This window comes from Musca vetustissima, unplaced genomic scaffold, assembly GCF_032173495.1.
Source record: "Musca vetustissima isolate MV318-11 ecotype Yass unplaced genomic scaffold, APGP_CSIRO_Mvet_v1 utg45714, whole genome shotgun sequence".
In the NCBI taxonomy this organism is placed as follows: Eukaryota; Metazoa; Arthropoda; class Insecta; order Diptera; family Muscidae; genus Musca; species Musca vetustissima.
The window spans coordinates 30,916-51,714 of NW_026889446.1; the positions used below are offsets into that span (position 1 = coordinate 30,916).

The 20,799-nt window shown below is 34.0% G+C and overlaps 2 protein-coding genes across 2 annotated transcripts; one reads left to right on the forward strand and one right to left on the reverse strand.

The window, feature by feature from the left end:
* Positions 1-12,339: 12,339 nt before the first annotated feature.
* LOC133337156 (perlucin-like protein) lies at positions 12,340-13,014 on the reverse strand. The gene is made up of 3 exons (XM_061545411.1): positions 12,883-13,014; positions 12,707-12,818; positions 12,340-12,647 (listed from the first exon to the last, which is right to left on the reverse strand). Exons 1-3 carry the CDS (start codon positions 13,012-13,014, stop codon positions 12,340-12,342), a joined length of 552 nt encoding a protein of 183 aa, XP_061401395.1.
* Positions 13,015-18,776: 5,762 nt separating this feature from the next.
* LOC133337159 (lectin subunit alpha-like) lies at positions 18,777-19,832 on the forward strand. Its single transcript, XM_061545414.1, has 3 exons — positions 18,777-18,899; positions 18,968-19,079; positions 19,153-19,832. The coding sequence occupies exons 1-3, from the start codon at positions 18,777-18,779 to the stop codon at positions 19,830-19,832; spliced, it is 915 nt and encodes a 304-aa protein (XP_061401398.1).
* The last annotated feature ends 967 nt before the right edge of the window (positions 19,833-20,799 follow it).

A 20,799-nucleotide genomic window follows, 5' to 3' on the forward strand; every position in this document is an offset into this window, starting at 1 on the left:
ATTTCACTATTTTATTTATTATTTATGCGACTACTCAACACTTTGGACCGATTTCAAAGAAAACTACGTTAAACACTGGAATCAATCGTCCTTTCCATTTGACATTGACGGAGAGACTGAAAAATAATAAAAAAAACAGTTTGAGTATGGGGAGAATTGATATTTTAAATGAGAGGAAATATTGCAACAAAATAAAAATAATTATAATAATAAAGTGACAGAGATAGCAGTTAACCAGATTTTTGTTTGCAAGTGAGAAAAGTGGCAAGTTGTTGGACACACTGTAGTACAGGGTATTATTTCTTTGTGCATATGTTGGTAACAGGCAAAAGGAAACGAGATAGACCCAAAGTTCCTTTTGAGAATATGCATAGAATCACTTTCTGAGACGATTTATGCAAGTCCATCCGTCTGTTGGTGTTAAATTGTAAACAAAGTACGGGTCGCATTTTTGATTCGAATTGGATGAAATTTGGCACAACTCATTTGTTTAGCCCAAGGACAAACCCTATTGAAATTTAGAAAAATCGGTTCAGATTTTGATATAGCTCCCATATATATTTTCGTCCGATTTAAGGTAAATGGTACACCAAAGGCCCTATATATCTGTTGATTTCCACGAAATTTGGTATACTGGCGTACTGAATTGAGCCTGGAATGATGTCTGCCAAGTTTCGTGAAAATCGGTCCAGATTTAGATATAGCTCCCATATATGTTTACCACAGTAAATGTTTTAATTCTGTGACAACCACTGTATCTTTCGATTTGCACGAGTACAGAATTGATGCTGGAATGATGTGTGCTGAGTTTCGTAAAAATCGGTTTAGATCTAGATATATATATATATTCATCCGATTTAATGTAAATAGTTTACCAAAGTTCTTATATTGTTGTTTGGTCCATGTTTCTTCTGACCAAATCCGTTTCTGAAAATTTTGATTTCATCCAATCTTTGCCCATGTTATTATTTCTTCCAAACTTAGTTCAAGTTTGATGTTGGGGAATATCGGCCCACTCCTTCTAGTACCTCCCACACATGGGCTAGGCCTAAATACGGACTATATTTCATATATAGTTCATTGTCGAACCTTACGTTCTAGTTTTTTATCTCAATATCCTCTGCAATGATTACAACAGAGTCGTAGAACCAAACCCAAAACACGGAACAAATCAGATAAATATTTTAATATAATTTAATATGGGGATTGCCCCAAAAAAGGGGGATGTTAATATTGGGAGATTTGTTACCATATACAACTACAAAATACCAAAATACAACTATCCGAAAAAATGGACATATTACGTACCTATTAAGAACTCAAAATACTAAATTACAGCGAATTCGGTTTAAAACGCGCTTAAAAACCCCTCCAAAATACTGTAAATTGGTGCTAACGTTATATGGGCGCTACCTGAAAAAGTGGACCGATATTTATAATTTTTACTGGAGACATTTGGTACCCAAAAAGAACCCAATGTACCAATTTCAGCGAATTCGATTGAAAATGCGTTTAAGAACACCAAAATACCGAAAATTTGGGCTACCACAAAAATATACCTATATACATAATTTTTTGTGGAGATATTTTGTAGTTATTACGAACTCAAAATACTATATTACAGTCAATTGGTAAAAAAATACGAACAATGCTATATGGGACTAGCAGAAAAAGTGAAGCTATATTTATAATTTTTAGTGAAGACATTTGGTACCCAAAAATAACTCAACGGGCATGATAAATCGTTTTAGAATTTTACCCTGATCAAAGTATATATACTTTATAAGGTCGGATATGAATATTTCGATGAGTTATAAATGGAATGACAAAATTAATATACCCTCCATGCTATGGTGGATGGTATAAAAACGGCGGGCCAGGACGATATTTTTATACAATACACTTCTATTAACATTTAAGAAAATTCATCCCAAAAGTATTCAACCAACACAACACACAAAATGTCTCCCGCTTTCTAGTTCTTTCCGCGCACATATTTATTGTGTACCGTTATGAAACAGAAATGCAACTTTAAACAATTAATAAACAAAGATTTTTTAAATCAAAATAATGACAATATTAAAATATGCCAAACCGAAACACACTTCTGTCTAAATTTCAATTTCGAAAACACTTTTTTGAAACAATTTATTATCGGAGACATAGTAACCTCTTGTCCTTCCGATTCGACATTGAGCGAAAAAAACTAAAAATGAGCCTATATTTTAAATAAGAATAAACAATGTATCGAAAGAGTTACTCTCAAATTCAATGAAGATTCTTCATAGATCAAAGTTGGACAGCCTTGCACACCAGCGATGACGTGTTCTCTTAACAATTTTTTGATGTTACAACAAAAATAAACATTAATGAAATTTTTTCCGCAATTTTGTTAATGAATTTATTTTTTGTACTTCCTGGGATGTTATTTATCTTTTAAAAATATTAAAGTATTTAAATTTCGCTAGATAATTATTGTTTTTATTTTCCCTTAACAATTTTCTATGAGACATTTTGCCCACCATTGCCATAGATACAAATTTGCCTCCTGAACAAAGTTGAGCAGCCATGCACACCATCGTTGATGCGTTCTCTTAATGTTGATGTTAAAACAAAAATAAACAAACCTTAATACAAAATTTTCCGCAATTTTTGCAATGAATTTTTTTTTGAACTTGCTAAGATGTTATTAATGTTTTAAAAATATTAAATTAATTAAATTCCGTTCAGAATTATAGGAAGTGATTCAAATGTGGTATACCCATTTGTTTTTAGATTGCCAAATTTTTATTTTTTATCCGATTAAATTTTGCACATAACATGCTACATGTGTTGTCTTTCCATGTATCAATTTAAAAATAAAATTATTCTAACAATTTAAGAGAAAATATTTGAAATTCCATTAAAAGTGATTTTAAAAAAAGTGAAGGTAATGTGGTATACCACATGATGTTAATGTGGTATAGTATAATTTTCACTTCCAATTGATATCTTATATAATTTATTGTTTTTAATGAATGCGAATTAGCTCGAGATTTATGTCTGTTAAGATTTTGAACGGATATGTTGAGTGGAACTTTAATTTTCAATATGTAATAATGTCTACACATGACAATATTTAATTTTTGTATGGAGAAGTCGTTAAAACTTATAGCCTTTGTTTTTCATCCTTGTGGTTCGTGGTAGACTCTCGTAGAGTGCAAATGTTTCAAATAGTAATGATATTTTGTCTAGTGCTGGCTTTTTTCATGCAGACTCAAGGTATACCACATTACCTGTACTTGTGTTTACTGAAGAAATGTTTAGTTTTTTTTTTGTTTTTTTGGCTCACTCATTTCTATACAATTGCTCAGTAATTATTGAAAAAACATACCTATGATTATGTTATGTTACGACACGGCTAACCAGATTTAACTTTGCATATTCTATGCTGGGCATTAGTTCATACTAATTATTTTAATGCTTTAGTAATAACGATTAAATTACATCCGTAAAACAAATAATTATTTTTAAACTTGAACCGAAAAAAGTCATTTTCATGAAAAATTTAATTTTTGGTACTGATTCTCAACGTGATTTAAATAAATTAAACAGATCATTGCTATCTTATTTTTTTGAGAACAGCAAACTATAGAACATGTTTCAGTTATTCTAAAATTTTCAGTTTACAAAAAAAGTAACTATACCACATTACCAACCTATACCACATTTGCATCACCTCCTCTATTCATGTTTTTATTTTCCATTAACAATTTTTTAAGAGAAATGTTGCCCACCATTGAGGTTGAAAAAATTCTCCATATTTCCCCAACAAACTAATGGATCTCTCTTAATTCTCAAAAAGAAATAAAAATTGGTTCTTTTCTCCCCCTAACCATGAAACACTTTCCCCAACAAACTAATGGATCTCTTTTACTCTCAAAAAGAAACAAAAATTGTTTCTCCTTCTCCCCCAAATGTACTATCATTTTTGGCTCACTCACTTTCTATACAATTGCTCAGTTATTATTGAAAAAAACATACCTATGATTATGTTATGTTACGACACGGCTAACCAGATTTAACTTTGCATATTCTCATTTACGATAATTCTTGAACTTTCCAAAGGCATTCTCCAAACGAATGTTTCTCTCTCTCTCCCTCCCTCTCAACAATATTTATTTCACAACAAAAAAAAGTCGTACCATTACAATTCACAAATTTAACATAAAATAATTACCACAAAAACTAATTTATAAAGGGAAAAATGACAATTTGAAAATATACCGATCTGATGCACGTTTTATTGTAATTTAGTCTTCAAAAACACTATTTCAAACAAATTATTATTAAGAACACAATTACACCGTAAACCGCGCGTCCTTTCGATTGGACTATGGCCGAAAAACTAAAAAAATAGCCTCTTCGTATGGCTTAATTTGAGTAAGAAGTTTATACCGTTGGAGAATGCAAAAACAATGCATTGAATGATTTGCTCTCAATTACATAATAATACACACATACATATTAGCCTCTTCAAACCATATCCCCAACAAAATAATGGATCTCCCTTACTCTCTATATAAAATAAAAAATGTCTTCTTCTCTCCAATTTACTCCCAAATTTGGCGCATTCACCATTTTTTTATAATTGCTCAGTAATTATTGCCAGCATACCTTTTATTCTCTCCGAGAATATTATTAATCGTTTAATTGAACAAATTGTAGTTTGGAAAGTAAGAAAATCGATTTAGAAAAAGGTCTGAAATTGTGAAATTAAAACTAAAATAAAATTTATAGAATTTATGAGTATTACATTAAATTTGTATACCCTAAACAACTATGTTGTCAGGGTATTATAGCTTTGTGCAGCCCCAAGAGTTTGTAACGCCGTGAAATATTGATCCTAGACCCACATTTAAGTATACCGATCGTCATATCTCGACTAGCTGAGTCGATCTAGACATGTGTGTCCGTCCGTCCGTTCGTCTGTCCATTATAATTTGTAAACACGATACAGGTAACAGTTATGGACCAATCTTCACGAAATTTTGCATGTAGAATGAGTTCTGGCCAATGAAGGCCCCTATTGTTATTGTAAAGATCGGTTAATATTTAGGGGATGAAATGGACCAAATACTTAATTTTTGTCGGTTTTTCTGGTCGCTCTAGAGGCAGCAATTATGATCCGAACATCGCGAAATTTAACATGGATAAGGGGATCGGGCCAAAGAAAAAGCATGCCTGTTTTGATAAAGATCCCTCAATATTTAGTGGGTCAAATGGACCCTGACTTTTGTGTGAAAATTGACAAAATTTGTATTCTATAGCGTATATATTTAATCCTGAAGGACATGGACCCGAGAAGTTGATAGTTTATCTAAGAGGAGTGGTTGACCTTTAAATTAATACCAATTATATTGTTGTATGTACTCGAATGCGGGAGTTGCACTTAACTATTTATAGGTGCTTACGTATTCATATAATTGAGAAAAAAAAATTTTCCTTGAGAATCCAGGTATGGTCAAGGAAAACGCCTATAATTTTCGGTGATGATCAGATAGTAATATTGGGATGAAGTGGGACGAAAACCTAATTTTTGTGTTTTTTCGAGTCGATTTATGGGCCACAATTGAAAGCCGAACATCACAACACAACCCACGGTGAAGGGAATCTGAATATTAGTAATATTTGTTGGCCCCTCATTGGTCAAGAGGATGCAAATATCGCGAAATATTGCCTAAGCTTAGAATATAGAACCACACAAAATTAGATTTTCGTGGAAGATGTGTAGGGTATCATATGGTCGGCCCTGTCCGACTATACTGCTCCGCTCACTGGTTTTATTTTGCTGTCTTTTTTCGATACCACCATAACAAAAAGAAACGAAGCAAGTGAAAGGATTTATTACATGAATAAATTCGCATTATATGCCCACTGAAATCCTATATTATATATTTAACAATAGCTTGGACTGAGGAGAGTGTTCTTTTGCCCCTATTTATACCTGACTCCTGGAACTTTTGATGTACCTAATACTTTTTATGCAATGCAGTGTACACCGGATTAATAGATGTGCCCCGTAAAAACTTCTGCTTTAGGGTGATCTGCCCCGGTGGTCTGCATGGTAACTCACTTTTTGATATTTCCACAACAAATATATGAAAGACTACAGTGGACATCAACGCATTGAGATATATTCCTACGTTGGAATCAATTCCTTTCTTACAAAATATTTAAATTTTATAAAATTGTAGTCGCATCAAATTCCCATTTTCTCATTCATGACTATTCTTGAACTTACCAACAACATTCTCCACACAGGTGTTCTCTCTCGCTCACAACAATAGTATACAAACACATTTCACGAAAAAAGAAAACAAAAACGCATAACATTACAATTCACAAATTTAACATAAAATAATAGACAAATAACTTTATAAAAAGAAAATAATGACAATATGAAAATAGACAGAACCGATGCACACTTTATAGTAATTTACTTTTCAAAACACTCTTCAAACTATTTATTATCGAAAACACAATAAACACAATAACCGCGCGTCCGTTAGATTTGACATTGACCGAGAAACTAAAAGAAGAGGCATGTCATTTTTGGTAATTAACTGGAGTAAGAAGTTTAAACCGTTGGAGAATACAAAAACAATGTACAATATATTTACTCTCAATTACATAATGATGCACCTTTTGCAACACTGTAACATACATATGTACATACAGATTTGCCTGCTGAAACAATTTCCCCCAACAAACTAATTGATCTCTCTCTCTTGCTCTCAGTATGAAATATACACATTTTCTCCTTCTCCCCACAAATTTACTACTAAAAGTGGGAGTGAATTAGGGAGAAAGGAGAAACTATTTATATGTCTTATTGAGAATAAAAGAGATCCATAACCATGTTGGCGAAATTATTTCAAGGGCAAATTTGTATGTATGCATATGGGGAGCAAGACAATGGATGCTCTGTTTTTGTATTCTCCAGCGTCTTAAACTTCATACTCTAGTTAATCCTCACATAAGACATTGGCTTTTTTTAGCGTCTCGGTCAATGCCAATTATTGGCTTGCATTTTCGCTTTGTTAAAAATGTAACGAATTTTCCCTTTGTTCACTTCCATTTTTAACACCCAGTAACTCACAACTGAATGCACCAAACAAAAGCCAATAAGGAATGTTCAAAAGTCGGACTTTGGATACATATAAAAGATGTTCATATCTACAATATCCTGTAGATAGAACAGACATATAATCTTTGGAGGACCATTGAGATGGAATCGGGCGAAATTAAATGTGTTATCTAGACAGATATTTGAACCAATTGAAAAAGAAAACATTCTGAAATCAATGAAAAATTGCATGTCAAACGGGCAGACTTGGATTCTATGGTGTACTATTTTGTATTAAATCGAGTAAAATGCTGGATGGGATCTATATATAAACACATGGACCTAATTTAATTATTCACAAAAAATCGGACGGAACCATATATGGGAGCTATATCTAGCTCCCAGCGCCATGTCCCAATCGAACAAATATTGGGATTTTGGTGTATCATTCACAAAAAATTGAATAAATCTATAAATGGGAACTATATCTAAATCTAAACCGGTTTTCTCCAATTTCAATAGGGTGCGTCCTTGGGCCAAATAAATGAACTGTGCCAAATTTGATCCAAATCGGATCATAAATGCGACCTGTACGTTGATCGCAAAAAAATGGAAGGACGGGCATGCGTAAATCGACTCAGAAAGTAATTCTATGCATACTCTCAAAAGTAACCATGGGTCTGTCTCGATTCCTTTTGCCTGTTACAAACATATGCACAAATACATAATACCCTGTACCACAGTGTGGTGAAGGGTATAAACAGCAAGGTATTTTTATACCCTACACAACTATGTTGTCAGGGTATTATAGCTTTGTGCAGCCCCAAATGTTTGTAACGCCGCGAAATATTGGTCCTAGACCCACCTTTAAGCATACCGATCGTCATATCTCGACTAGCGGAGTCGAACTAGACATGTGTGTCCGTCCGTCCGTCTGTCCATTATATTTTGTAAACACGATACAGGCCACAGTTATGAACCAATCTTCACGAAATTTTGCATGTTGGATGAATTCTGGCTAATGAAGACCTCTATTGTTTTTGGTTATCGGTTAATATTTAGGGGATGAAATGGACCAAAAACTTTATTTTTGTCGGTTTTTCTGGTCGCACCAAAGGCCGCAATTATGATCCAAATACCGCGAATTTTTGCATGGATTGGCCGATATTTAGCGGGTTAAATGGACCCAGACTTTTGTGTGGAAAATGACAAAATTTTTATTCTATGGCGTATATATTTACTCCTGAAGGACATAGGCCCGAGAAGTTGATAGTATATCCAAGAGGAGTGGTTTACCTTTACATTGATACCAATTGCATTGTCGTGTGTACTCGGATGTGGGAGTTACACTTAAATATTTACAGGTCCTTACGTATTCATATATTATTTAGTAACACATGAAATGGACCAAAAACTTTATTTTTGTCGGTTTTTCTGATCGCTCCAGAGGCCGCAATTATGATCCAAATACCGCGAATTTTTGCATGGAGAAGGGGATTGGGCCAAAGAATTAGCATGCCTTTTTTGATAAAGATTGGCCGATATTTAGCGAGTCAAATGGACCCAGACTTTTGTGTGGAAAATGACACAATTTTTATTCTATGTCGTATATGTTTACTCCTGAAGGACATAGACCCGAGAAGTTGATAGTATATCCAAGAGGAGTGGTTTACCTTTACATTGATACCAATTGCATTGTCGTGTGTACTCGGATGTGGGAGTTACACTTAAATATTTACAGGTCCTTACGTATTCATATATTATTTAGTAACACATTACCACACTAGAGGGCGGAAATATATCGCGGATCGCTTTGAAATTTTCCATGAGGATCTAGGTATGGTCATGGACAACGCCTATAATTTTCGGTGATGATCAGATAATAATATTTGGATGAAGTGACCCGAAAACTTAATTTTTGTGTTTTTTTATGAGTCGATTTATAGGCCACTATTGAAAGCCGGACATCACAAAACAACCCACGGTGAAGGGGATCTGGACAAGTAATTAGAAGAGCTGTACTGAATAATAGTATTATTTGTAGACGTCTAGTCGGAAGGGTATAAACAGCAAAGTATTTTTTTTTTTACTGTGAAATGTCACCCTTCCAACAACCAAAATCTGAAATTGTTTGGTCGATACTTAGGGAGAAATCTTTCAGTACAGCCATCTGCAGAAAAAAATGGATCTCTTTTTCCCCAACCTAATATTTTCTGAATAATCTACATCGATTTAGCCATGTCCGTATGTTGAAATCACAATAGAGCTATTAAATTATACACCACATACATTGCTACTACACCTAGGAAGTTTAGCCCTGAAACATGATATGTCGTTTCACCCACGAATATTAGTTATTAGTTATTAACCGAATTGGGTTCTCGTTAAGTAGCAAATAATTCTACGAAAAATTGGTTGTTGTTGTAGCAGCTTATACTACTGTGTATTTGCTCTTTAATTTGGTTCTGCTTCTAATTCCAGCTTAAAAAAGGTTAGATGAGTGGGTTTGGCTGGGCAGTCGAAGAGGTGGAGCATGTCATGTGGACCATTACCACATGCCGGGCAGATATTGTCAACCGTGGAGAAACCCTGACATTCTGGCAGGATTGGAAATTTTTGCATTGCGTTGTACTAACGTTAGCGGAACACCCAGGAGCCGCAAATTGCTGTATATGTTGTTGAAAAGATTTCTTCTTATTGTTCCTTGTTCCTGCTCCTGCTGTGTCATGCGCCGACGACCTGTAGAAGCTATCTAATGTGACCCATAGAACATTAGGGACCTTTTTGTTGGATAGTTGAGGTGGGTACTTATGGAAATAATGAATGTGTGTGGAACAAAATTTATTAAAATTTGTATTTGGGTGAACCTTTAGTGCCCGAATTATGAAATTTGGTACTAAATTGTACTCAAATTTAATTTATAGTGGATATTAATGTGTGGATTGCTTAGATTTTCTGAGATTTGCAGTTTTCTGTGAAAATAAAATATGTTAAAGCTCGTTTTAATATTTTCCACATTTGCTAACGATGTAGCGGGCATATGCTAGTATATAATAAAGGGTAAAACTTTTTTGCCGAGACTTTTTCGATACCATCGATATGATTTTGAATAATATTTTTTTTTTTTCATTACATATTTGTGCCAAAGGTATGCCACTTCGGTAATAATAGTAGTTATTATGTTGTAATGCATGGTTGATGCTTACATTTTTACCCTGAATTAGTTTTAGTTAACAATGATTGATGTCAAAATGTTGACAACACTTCAATGTGGGACATTGAACGAACAGACGAACATTGGTTCGATGGTTGGAGTAGGAGAAACGTTATTCTTATGTCTGAACATCAATATTCATGTTTACAATTTCACACATAAATTTGTCGTGGTGGAAAATAACAATGATGTGTTCCGATCGAAAAATTTTGGAATAAGAGATTTAAATTTTTCGGAGGACCTGGGAGGGCGAAACAAAAAAAATATGAAGTGACTGGTAAGAATGTTATTACTTGGAATTAAACTTCGGTTATATGTGGTCTGTTTCCGTACTGCAATAATTTACTAATTTTTACTATTTTTTAGATTTCATAAAGGAAAAATTGCTTTAGGTCGTATTTTGCCACAACACAATTTTGTAGTCTAAAATTTTATTTTTTGTCAACCTGACCACATCAGATCCCAAACCCAAATGTTTTCATCTTCCATAAATATATTTATGATATTATGTATTTTAGAGATACACTCACATTTATTTATATGGATGGACATAAACCTACCGAAATATGTTGCATTGTATGACCAACAAAATGACACTGATACGACAGCAATATACATACATGCATATATATTGTTGTGTATGTATATATAGATGTCTAAGAGATAACGATTATATATTGCATTGCCACCAAAACCTCTGCTTGATACTCATACGAACATATATATATATATATATGACGGCAAGAGGATATCACAATCATACCTCAAAAGTGGCCCTCTCAAGAGATGTATGACCAATTGGGAAATAACTCCTTTCGGCCTACTACAAATATTATATGTTTTAGGCTGCCGAAGAGTTTATTGAACGTTTTTGAGCAATATTTTCCGAAGTTGATTTTATGATAGACTGGATCGGCAGTTTTCTTCTTCAAAATTCGTTCCAATACAACAATGTTCAAAAGCTTTGACCACATCGATTGCACCATTTGTTCGTTATGGTGCGAACCATCCAAAACCCTCCATAATATTTATCCATCTTTACCTTTCAAAAGGCCCCTTCTATTTGAGACCATACAATCAACCCGATAATGGGTACGTATACATACATATATATTGAATGTTGTGATGTAGTTGTATTTATAGATGAATGACTGACAGAATATACCATTCGACAAGGATGTTGTATTTGCCGCTCATACTTTAAAATGATTTTTAACTAAATCTGCTATCACTTGAGAAAAAATATTCTTTAAAAATCCACGCCCATAAATCTGCTAAAGTCTCTAGAAATAAATCTGCTATCACTTGAAGAAATATTCTTTAAAAATCCACGCCCATAAATCTGCTATCCCTTGAAGAAATATTCTTTAAAAATCCACGCCTATAAATCTGCTATCAATGGAAGAAATATTCTTTAAAAATCCACGCCTATAAATCTGCTATCAATGGAAGAAATATTCTTTAAAAATCCACGCCTATAAATCTGCTATCAATGGAAGAAATATTCTTTAAAAATCCACGCCTATAAATCTGCTATCAATGGAAGAAATATTCTTTAAAAATCCACGCCTATAAATCTGCTATCAATGGAAGAAATATTCTTTAAAAATCCACGCCTATAAATCTGCTATCAATGGAAGAAATATTCTTTAAAAATCCACGCCTATAAATCTGCTATCAATGGAAGAAATATTCTTTAAAAATCCACGCCTATAAATCTGCTAAATTTTAGGAGAAATATTCTTTAAAAATCCACGCCAATAAATCTGCTATCAATGGAAGAAATATTCTTTAAAAACCCACGCCAATAAATCTGATATCAATGGAAGAAATATTCTTTAAAAATTCACGACTATAAATCTGCTATCAATGGAAGAAATATTCTTTAAAATATCCACGCCTATAAATCTGCTATGCCTTGAAGAAATATTCCTAAAATATCCACGCCTATAAAATGGAAGAAATATTCCTTAAAAACCCACGCCTATAAATCTGCTATCCATGGAAGAAATATTCTTTAAAAATCCACGCCTATAAATCTGCTATCAATGGAAGAAATATGCTCCAAATCCTTGTGACATTTGCCAGTTAAAAAGTGTTCCTCACAAATATAACCAAAATAATGATCATCGCAGTCTTCATCATTCCATTGGAAATCCGATTTGCGATATAATTGTACGCAATGTTCTCCAAAGCGATTATTTGGTTCTCCTTTAGCCCAGTTACCATAATTTATGGCCCCTCCAGAAGCTGCCGAGTACCAGGTGCGATTTGCATCGTTGTTGAACTCATCATGATGACCAATCCATAAATCAAGAGGTTTTCCTAGATGTTAAAAATATTATAGAAAATATTTTTGGGCCAACAAAATAATGTCCGCTTACCATACAATAATTTGAGAAAATTTACTAAGGCTGTATTTTTTGAGGGATCATCAATGACAAAAAGTTGTAAACCTCGTCGGGAACATTCATCGAGGGCTTGAAGCCAGTTATACTAACGAAATATCAAAATTATAAATTAGTCACCCTGCAATCTCTGCATAACCCATAAAACATACCTTAGGTGAATCCTCTATGTAATATCGACGATCATCATAGGTTGTATACCAATTGGCCGCTAATGATAATCGCAACAATCCGCCAATGGATAAAACAAGAAAGGCAATCGGAAACTTGTTAAATGTCTGCATATTTTATACACGGCACTTCAAACTATTCGCCAATTAATTTAAAAACAATTTATTTATATGGCGGGTATCAAATTAACCGATCTTATCTCTTCTGACATTTTATGAGTAATTTGTTGAGAACCACTGGCAAACACTTTAGGGTTTGGAAACTTTTCACCAAACCCTACCCATTATTTACACAATATAAAAATATATACGTATAGGGAGCAGAAGAACTGACGTAGGTGTAATTTGATAAGATTTGAAGTGATTTTTTTCAAAACAAATTTGTGGGGGCCTATAAGATTTATAAAAATAATATGTCTTCAAGGGTTAGCAGATTTATAGGCATGGATTTTTAAAGAAAAATCTGATGGTCTGTGAAGAAATATTCTTTAAAAATCTGATGATCTGTGAAGAAATATTCTTTAAAAATCCACGCCTATAAAGCTGATGGTCTGTGAAGAAATATTCTTTAAAAATCTGATGATCTGTGAAGAAATATTCTTTAAAAATCCACGCCTATAAAGCTGATGGTCTGTGAAGAAATATTCTTTAAAAATCTGATGATCTGTGAAGAAATATTCTTTAAAAATCCACGCCTATAAAGCTGATGGTCTGTGAAGAAATATTCTTTAAAAATCTGATGATCTGTGAAGAAATATTCTTTAAAAATCCACGCCTATAAAGCTGATGGTCTGTGAAGAAATATTCTTTAAAAATCTGATGATCTGTGAAGAAATATTCTTTAAAAATCCACGCCTATAAAGCTGATGGTCTGTGAAGAAATATTCTTTAAAAATCTGATGATCTGTGAAGAAATATTCTTTAAAAATCCACGCCTATAAAGCTGATGGTCTGTGAAGAAATATTCTTTAAAAATCTGATGATCTGTGAAGAAATATTCTTTAAAAATCCACGCATATAAAGCTGATGGTCTGTGAAGAAATATTCTTTAAAAATCCACGCCTATAAAGCTGATGGTCTGTGAAGAAATATTCTTTAAAAATCCACGCCTATAAAGCTGATGGTCTGTGAAGAAATATTCTTTAAAAATCCACGCATATAAAGCTGATGGTCTGTGAAGAAATATTCTTTAAAAATCCACGCCTATAAAGCTGATGGTCTGTGAAGAAATATTCTTTAAAAATCCACGCCAATGAAGCTGATGGTCTGTGAAGAAATATTCTTTAAAAATCCACGCCTATGAAGCTGATGGTCTGTGAAGAAATATTCTTAAAAAATCCACGCCTCAGTATCTGATGGTCTGTGAAGAAATATTCTTTAAAAATCCACGCCTATGAAGCTGATGGTCTGTGAAGAAATATTCTTTAAAAATCCACGCCTATGAAGCTGATGGTCTGTGAAGAAATATTCTTTAAAAATCCACGCCTATGAAGCTGATGGTCTGTGAAGAAATATTCTTTAAAAATCCACGCCTATGAAGCTGATGGTCTGTGAAGAAATATTCTTTAAAAATCCACGCCTATGAAGCTGATGGTCTGTGAAGAAATATTCTTTAAAAATCCACGCCTATGAAGCTGATGGTCTGTGAAGAAATATTCTTTAAAAATCCACGCCTATGAAGCTGATGGTCTGTGAAGAAATATTCTTTAAAAATCCACGCCTATGAAGCTGATGGTCTGTGAAGAAATATTCTTTAAAAATCCACGCCTATGAAGCTGATGGTCTGTGAAGAAATATTCTTTAAAAATCCACGCCTATGAAGCTGATGGTCTGTGAAGAAATATTCTTTAAAAATCCACGCCTATGAAGCTGATGGTCTGTGAAGAAATATTCTTTAAAAATCCACGCCTATGAAGCTGATGGTCTGTGAAGAAATATTCTTTAAAAATCCACGCCTATGAAGCTGATGGTCTGTGAAGAAATATCTTTAAAAATCCACGCCTATGAAGCTGATGGTCTGTGAAGAAATATTCTTTAAAAATCCACGCCTATGAAGCTGATGGTCTGTGAAGAAATATTCTTTAAAAATCCACGCCTATGAAGCTGATGGTCTGTGAAGAAATATTCTTTAAAAATCCACGCCTATGAAGCTGATGGTCTGTGAAGAAATATTCTTTAAAAACCCACGCCTATGAAGCTGATGGTCTGTGAAGAAATATTCTTTAAAAATCCACGCCTAGTGGTCTGATAGACCTTGAAGAAATATTCTTTAAAAATCCACGCCTAGTGGTCTGATAGACCTTGAAGAAATATTCTTTAAAAATCCACGCCTAGTGGTCTGATAGACCTTGAAGAAATATTCTTTAAAAATCCACGCCTATGAAGCTGATGGTCTGTGAAGAAATATTCTTTAAAAATCCACGCCTATGAAGCTGATGGTCTGTGAAGAAATATTCTTTAAAAATCCACGCCTATGAAGCTGATGGTCTGTGAAGAAATATTCTTTAAAAATCCACGCCTATGAAGCTGATGGTCTGTGAAGAAATATTCTTTAAAAATCCACGCCTATGAAGCTGATGGTCTGTGAAGAAATATTCTTTAAAAATCCACGCCTATGAAGCTGATGGTCTGTGAAGAAATATTCTTTAAAAATCCACGCCTATGAAGCTGATGGTCTGTGAAGAAATATTCTTTAAAAATCCACGCCTATGAAGCTGATGGTCTGTGAAGAAATATTCTTTAAAAATCCACGCCTATGAAGCTGATGGTCTGTGAAGAAATATTCTTTAAAAATCCACGCCTATGAAGCTGATGGTCTGTGAAGAAATATTCTTTAAAAATCCACGCCTATGAAGCTGATGGTCTGTGAAGAAATATTCTTTAAAAATCCACGCCTATGAAGCTGATGGTCTGTGAAGAAATATTCTTTAAAAATCCACGCCTATGAAGCTGATGGTCTGTGAAGAAATATTCTTTAAAAATCCACGCCTATGAAGCTGATGGTCTGTGAAGAAATATTCTTTAAAAATCCACGCCTATGAAGCTGATGGTCTGTGAAGAAATATTCTTTAAAAATCCACGCCTATGAAGCTGATGGTCTGTGAAGAAATATTCTTTAAAAATCCACGCCTATGAAGCTGATGGTCTGTGAAGAAATATTCTTTAAAAATCCACGCCTATGAAGCTGATGGTCTGTGAAGAAATATTCTTTAAAAATCCACGCCTATGAAGCTGATGGTCTGTGAAGAAATATTCTTTAAAAATCCACGCCTATGAAGCTGATGGTCTGTGAAGAAATATTCTTTAAAAATCCACGCCTATGAAGCTGATGGTCTGTGAAGAAATATTCTTTAAAAATCCACGCCTATGAAGCTGATGGTCTGTGAAGAAATATTCTTTAAAAATCCACGCCTATGAAGCTGATGGTCTGTGAAGAAATATTCTTTAAAAATCCACGCCTATGAAGCTGATGGTCTGTGAAGAAATATTCTTTAAAAATCCACGCCTATGAAGCTGATGGTCTGTGAAGAAATATTCTTTAAAAATCCACGCCTATGAAGCTGATGGTCTGTGAAGAAATATTCTTTAAAAATCCACGCCTATGAAGCTGATGGTCTGTGAAGAAATATTCTTTAAAAATCCACGCCTATGAAGCTGATGGTCTGTGAAGAAATATTCTTTAAAAATCCACGCCTATGAAGCTGATGGTCTGTGAAGAAATATTCTTTAAAAATCCACGCCTATGAAGCTGATGGTCTGTGAAGAAATATTCTTTAAAAATCCACGCCTATGAAGCTGATGGTCTGTGAAGAAATATTCTTTAAAAATCCACGCCTATGAAGCTGATGGTCTGTGAAGAAATATTCTTTAAAAATCCACGCCTATGAAGCTGATGGTCTGTGAAGAAATATTCTTTAAAAATCCACGCCTATGAAGCTGATGGTCTGTGAAGAAATATTCTTTAAAAATCCACGCCTATGAAGCTGATGGTCTGTGAAGAAATATTCTTTAAAAATCCACGCCTATGAAGCTGATGGTCTGTGAAGAAATATTCTTTAAAAATCCACGCCTATGAAGCTGATGGTCTGTGAAGAAATATTCTTTAAAAATCCACGCCTATGAAGCTGATGGTCTGTGAAGAAATATTCTTTAAAAATCCACGCCTATGAAGCTGATGGTCTGTGAAGAAATATTCTTTAAAAATCCACGCCTATGAAGCTGATGGTCTGTGAAGAAATATTCTTTAAAAATCCACGCCTCAGTAGCTGATGGTCTGTGAAGAAATATTCTTTAAAAATCCACGCCTCAGTAGCTGATGGTCTGTGAAGAAATATTCTTTAAAAATCCACGCCTCAGTAGCTGATGGTCTGTGAAGAAATATTCTTTAAAAATCCACGCCTCAGTAGCTGATGGTCTGTGAAGAAATATTCTTTAAAAATCCACGCCTATGAAGCTGATGGTCTGCGAAGAAATATTCTTTAAAAATCCACGCCTATGAAGCTGATGGTCTGTGAAGAAATATTCTTTAAAAATCCACGCCTATGAAGCTGATGGTCTGTGAAGAAATATTCTTTAAAAATCCACGCCTATGAAGCTGATGGTCTGTGAAGAAATATTCTTTAAAAATCCACGCCTATGAAGCTGATGGTCTGTGAAGAAATATTCTTTAAAAATCCACGCCTATGAAGCTGATGGTCTGCGAAGAAATATTCTTTAAAAATCCACGCCTATGAAGCTGATGGTCTGTGAAGAAATATTCTTTAAAAATCCACGCCTATGAAGCTGATGGTCTGTGAAGAAATATTCTTTAAAAATCCACGCCTATGAAGCTGTTGGTCTGTGAAGAAATATTCTTTAAAAATCCACGCCTATGAAGCTGATGGTCTGTGAAGAAATATTCTTTAAAAATCCACGCCTATGAAGCTGATGGTCTGTGAAGAAATATTCTTTAAAAATCCACGCCTATGAAGCTGATGGTCTGTGAAGAAATATTCTTTAAAAATCCACGCCTATGAAGCTGATGGTCTGTGAAGAAATATTCTTTAAAAATCCACGCCTATGAAGCTGATGGTCTGTGAAGAAATATTCTTTAAAAATCCACGCCTATGAAGCTGATGGTCTGTGAAGAAATATTCTTTAAAAATCCACGCCTATGAAGCTGATGATCTGTGAAGAAATATTCTTTAAAAATCCACGCCTATGAAGCAGATGGTCTGTGAAGAAATATAATTTAAAAAATCCACGCCTATGAAGCTGATGATATGTGAAGAAGTATTCTTTAAAAATCCACGCCTATGAAGCTGATGGTCTGTGAAGAAATATTCTTTAAAAATCCACGCCTATGAAGCTGATAGCAAGTAATGAAATATTCTGTAAAAATTTGTAAGATTATCAGATCTGTAAAAGCCAATAAAAACGTACTTCCCCTATTGGTCAGTTCCATTATGACTTTGGACTTCTTAAATATCGGAAGTGAAATGTGACGTTTACAATGACTTGTTTAATTTCCCCCCAAATAAATAGAACATTCTTCAATGAATCACTTTGTGGTACGTGGTTATATATTCGTTATCGGAAGATTCACCCATTCGCATGATAATCGGTAATTATTATTTAACGACACACATAAATTGTCATAGATATGATATAAAAGAACCGAAATTTATTTTCCCCCAATTTCATTATAGAAAGTAATACAAATATTTGCGGGTATTATCTATTTACCAAAAGAAGCCATAATATCTGATTTAGATTGGCCAATAAAAAACGGAGATATTCCTCGTTAAAATTTTATAGTTAGATTTCAATATTAATATAAATATGAGAATTTTCAAATTATTTGTGAATAGTTTCAAGACAACTTTTAACTAAACCGGATGGCTGGGAAATTTGTAGTTGGTTTCGCAATTTTTGCCGTTGTATTTCTGCAATTGGCAGCAGCTGCCGATTGGTATACGGGCAGTGATGGACGTAATTATTTAATTGAAGGATCGGCCAGTGTAAGGATTCTAAATTTTTTTTTTGCAAAGCCAGTGATTGAAGCAATATTTTTTATATTTATTTTTAGTACACATGGTTCCAGGCCATGGATCAATGTTCACGACGTGGCTTGCAATTGGTGATGATCGATAATGAAGTGAAAAATAATGCCATAATTGATTTAATTAAAATTCATTTTGGTAAGATCCAGCCGATATATAAAATTGCTGAAAAATAATAAAAGTATTTTGAATTATTATTTATTCCAAAAAGGAAAATCTCGAGACTTGTGGATCGGCCACCACGACGAATTCAACTCCAAGAAAGATAAAACTCGTACATGGTACTCCGTAGCCACTGGCTCACCCATTGCCTACAGCAATTGGAATAAAGGTGAACCCAACAATTACAAAGGCAACGAGCACTGTACCGAAATAAGTGTTAAAGCCGATTTCAAATGGAACGATGAAAAATGTGATGAAAACTATTATGGATTTATTTGTGAGGAACACTACAAGACCACCCAGTGCCATAATGATGTACAAACCAAACGTTATGCGGCCAATGAAAAGAATTCCAAATTAGCTGCCGATTTTAGTGAAACTCAACAGAATATTCAAACGCAATTAATCGAATCGAGAAATGACACCGATCAGCAATTCGTTAATTGGGAAAAATCATCTGATGAAGTATTTGAAAATTTCAAAAAATCCCTCGATGATTATTTGAAAAAGAAACCCTATTTAATGGCCGTGGTGGCGGATATTGGTGATGACATTAATGCATTGGCTATGGAGGCAAAGAATGAAATCGCAAAACTCACCCAGGAGACCCAACAGTCGATTGTAACGTCCCAGCTAAATGGAGAACAATTGGTTAACAATGAGACCTCGGCATTTGCGGAGAAAATTAAAATCCACAATAACGAAGTTGACAGTTTGATGAGCTATTAATTGTTCGGTACATATTTAAATTTTTTTGATGTACATACATAATAATGCTATGTAAATATGTATATATGTAAATAAATAATTTGCAAAGAAAAAACTTGGATTTTTAAAGGTTACTTCTTGAGAGACCATCAGCTTCATAGGCGTGGATTTTTAAAGAATATTTCTTCACAGACCATCACCGTCATAGGCGTGGATTTTTAAAGAATATTTCTTCACAGACCATCAGCTTCATAGGCGTGGATTTTTAAAGAATATTTCTTCACAGACCATCAGCTTCATAGGCGTGGATTTTTAAAGAATATTTCTTCACAGACCATCACCGTCATAGGCGTGCATTTTTAAAGAATATTTCTTCACAGACCATCATCTTCATAGGCGTGGATTTTTAAAGAATATTTCTTCACAGACCATCAGCTTCATAGGCGTGGATTTTTAAAGAATATTTCTTCACAGACCATCAGCTTCATAGGCGTGGATTTTTAAAGAATACTTCTTCACAGACCATCACCTTCATAGGTATGGATTTTTAAAGAATATTTCTTCACAGACCATCACCGTCATAGGCGTGGATTTTTAAAGAATATTTCTTCACAGACCATCACCTTCATAGGCGTGGATTTTTAAAGAATATTTCTTCATAGACCATCAGCTTCATAGGCGTGGATTTTTAAAGAATATTTCTTCATAGACCATCAGCTTCATAGGCGTGGATTTTTAAAGAATATTTCTTCACAGACCATCACCTTCATAGGCGTGGATTTTTAAAGAATATTTCTTCACAGACCATCAGCTTCATAGGCGTGGATTTTTAAAGAATATTTCTTCACAGACCATCACCTTCATAGGTATGGATTTTTAAAGAATATTTCTTCACAGACCATGAGCTTCATAGGCGTGGATTTTTAAAGAATATTTCTTCACAGACCATCACCTTCATAGGTATGGATTTTTAAAGAATATTTCTTCA

Excerpts from the sequence above, each read along its gene's own strand:
- LOC133337156 (XM_061545411.1), bottom strand. The coding sequence starts at position 13,014 with ATGCAGACATTTAACAAGTTTCCGATTGCCTTTCTTGTTTTATCCATT. Across the intron at positions 12,819-12,882 it reads ACATAGAGGATTCACCTAAG|TATAACTGGCTTCAAGCCCT; the intron begins GTATGTTTTATG and ends ATATTTCGTTAG. Across the intron at positions 12,648-12,706 it reads TTTTCTCAAATTATTGTATG|GAAAACCTCTTGATTTATGG; the intron begins GTAAGCGGACAT and ends TTTAACATCTAG.
- LOC133337159 (XM_061545414.1), top strand. The coding sequence starts at position 18,777 with ATGGCTGGGAAATTTGTAGTTGGTTTCGCAATTTTTGCCGTTGTATTT. Across the intron at positions 18,900-18,967 it reads TAATTGAAGGATCGGCCAGT|TACACATGGTTCCAGGCCAT; the intron begins GTAAGGATTCTA and ends ATTTATTTTTAG. Across the intron at positions 19,080-19,152 it reads TTTAATTAAAATTCATTTTG|GAAAATCTCGAGACTTGTGG; the intron begins GTAAGATCCAGC and ends TATTCCAAAAAG.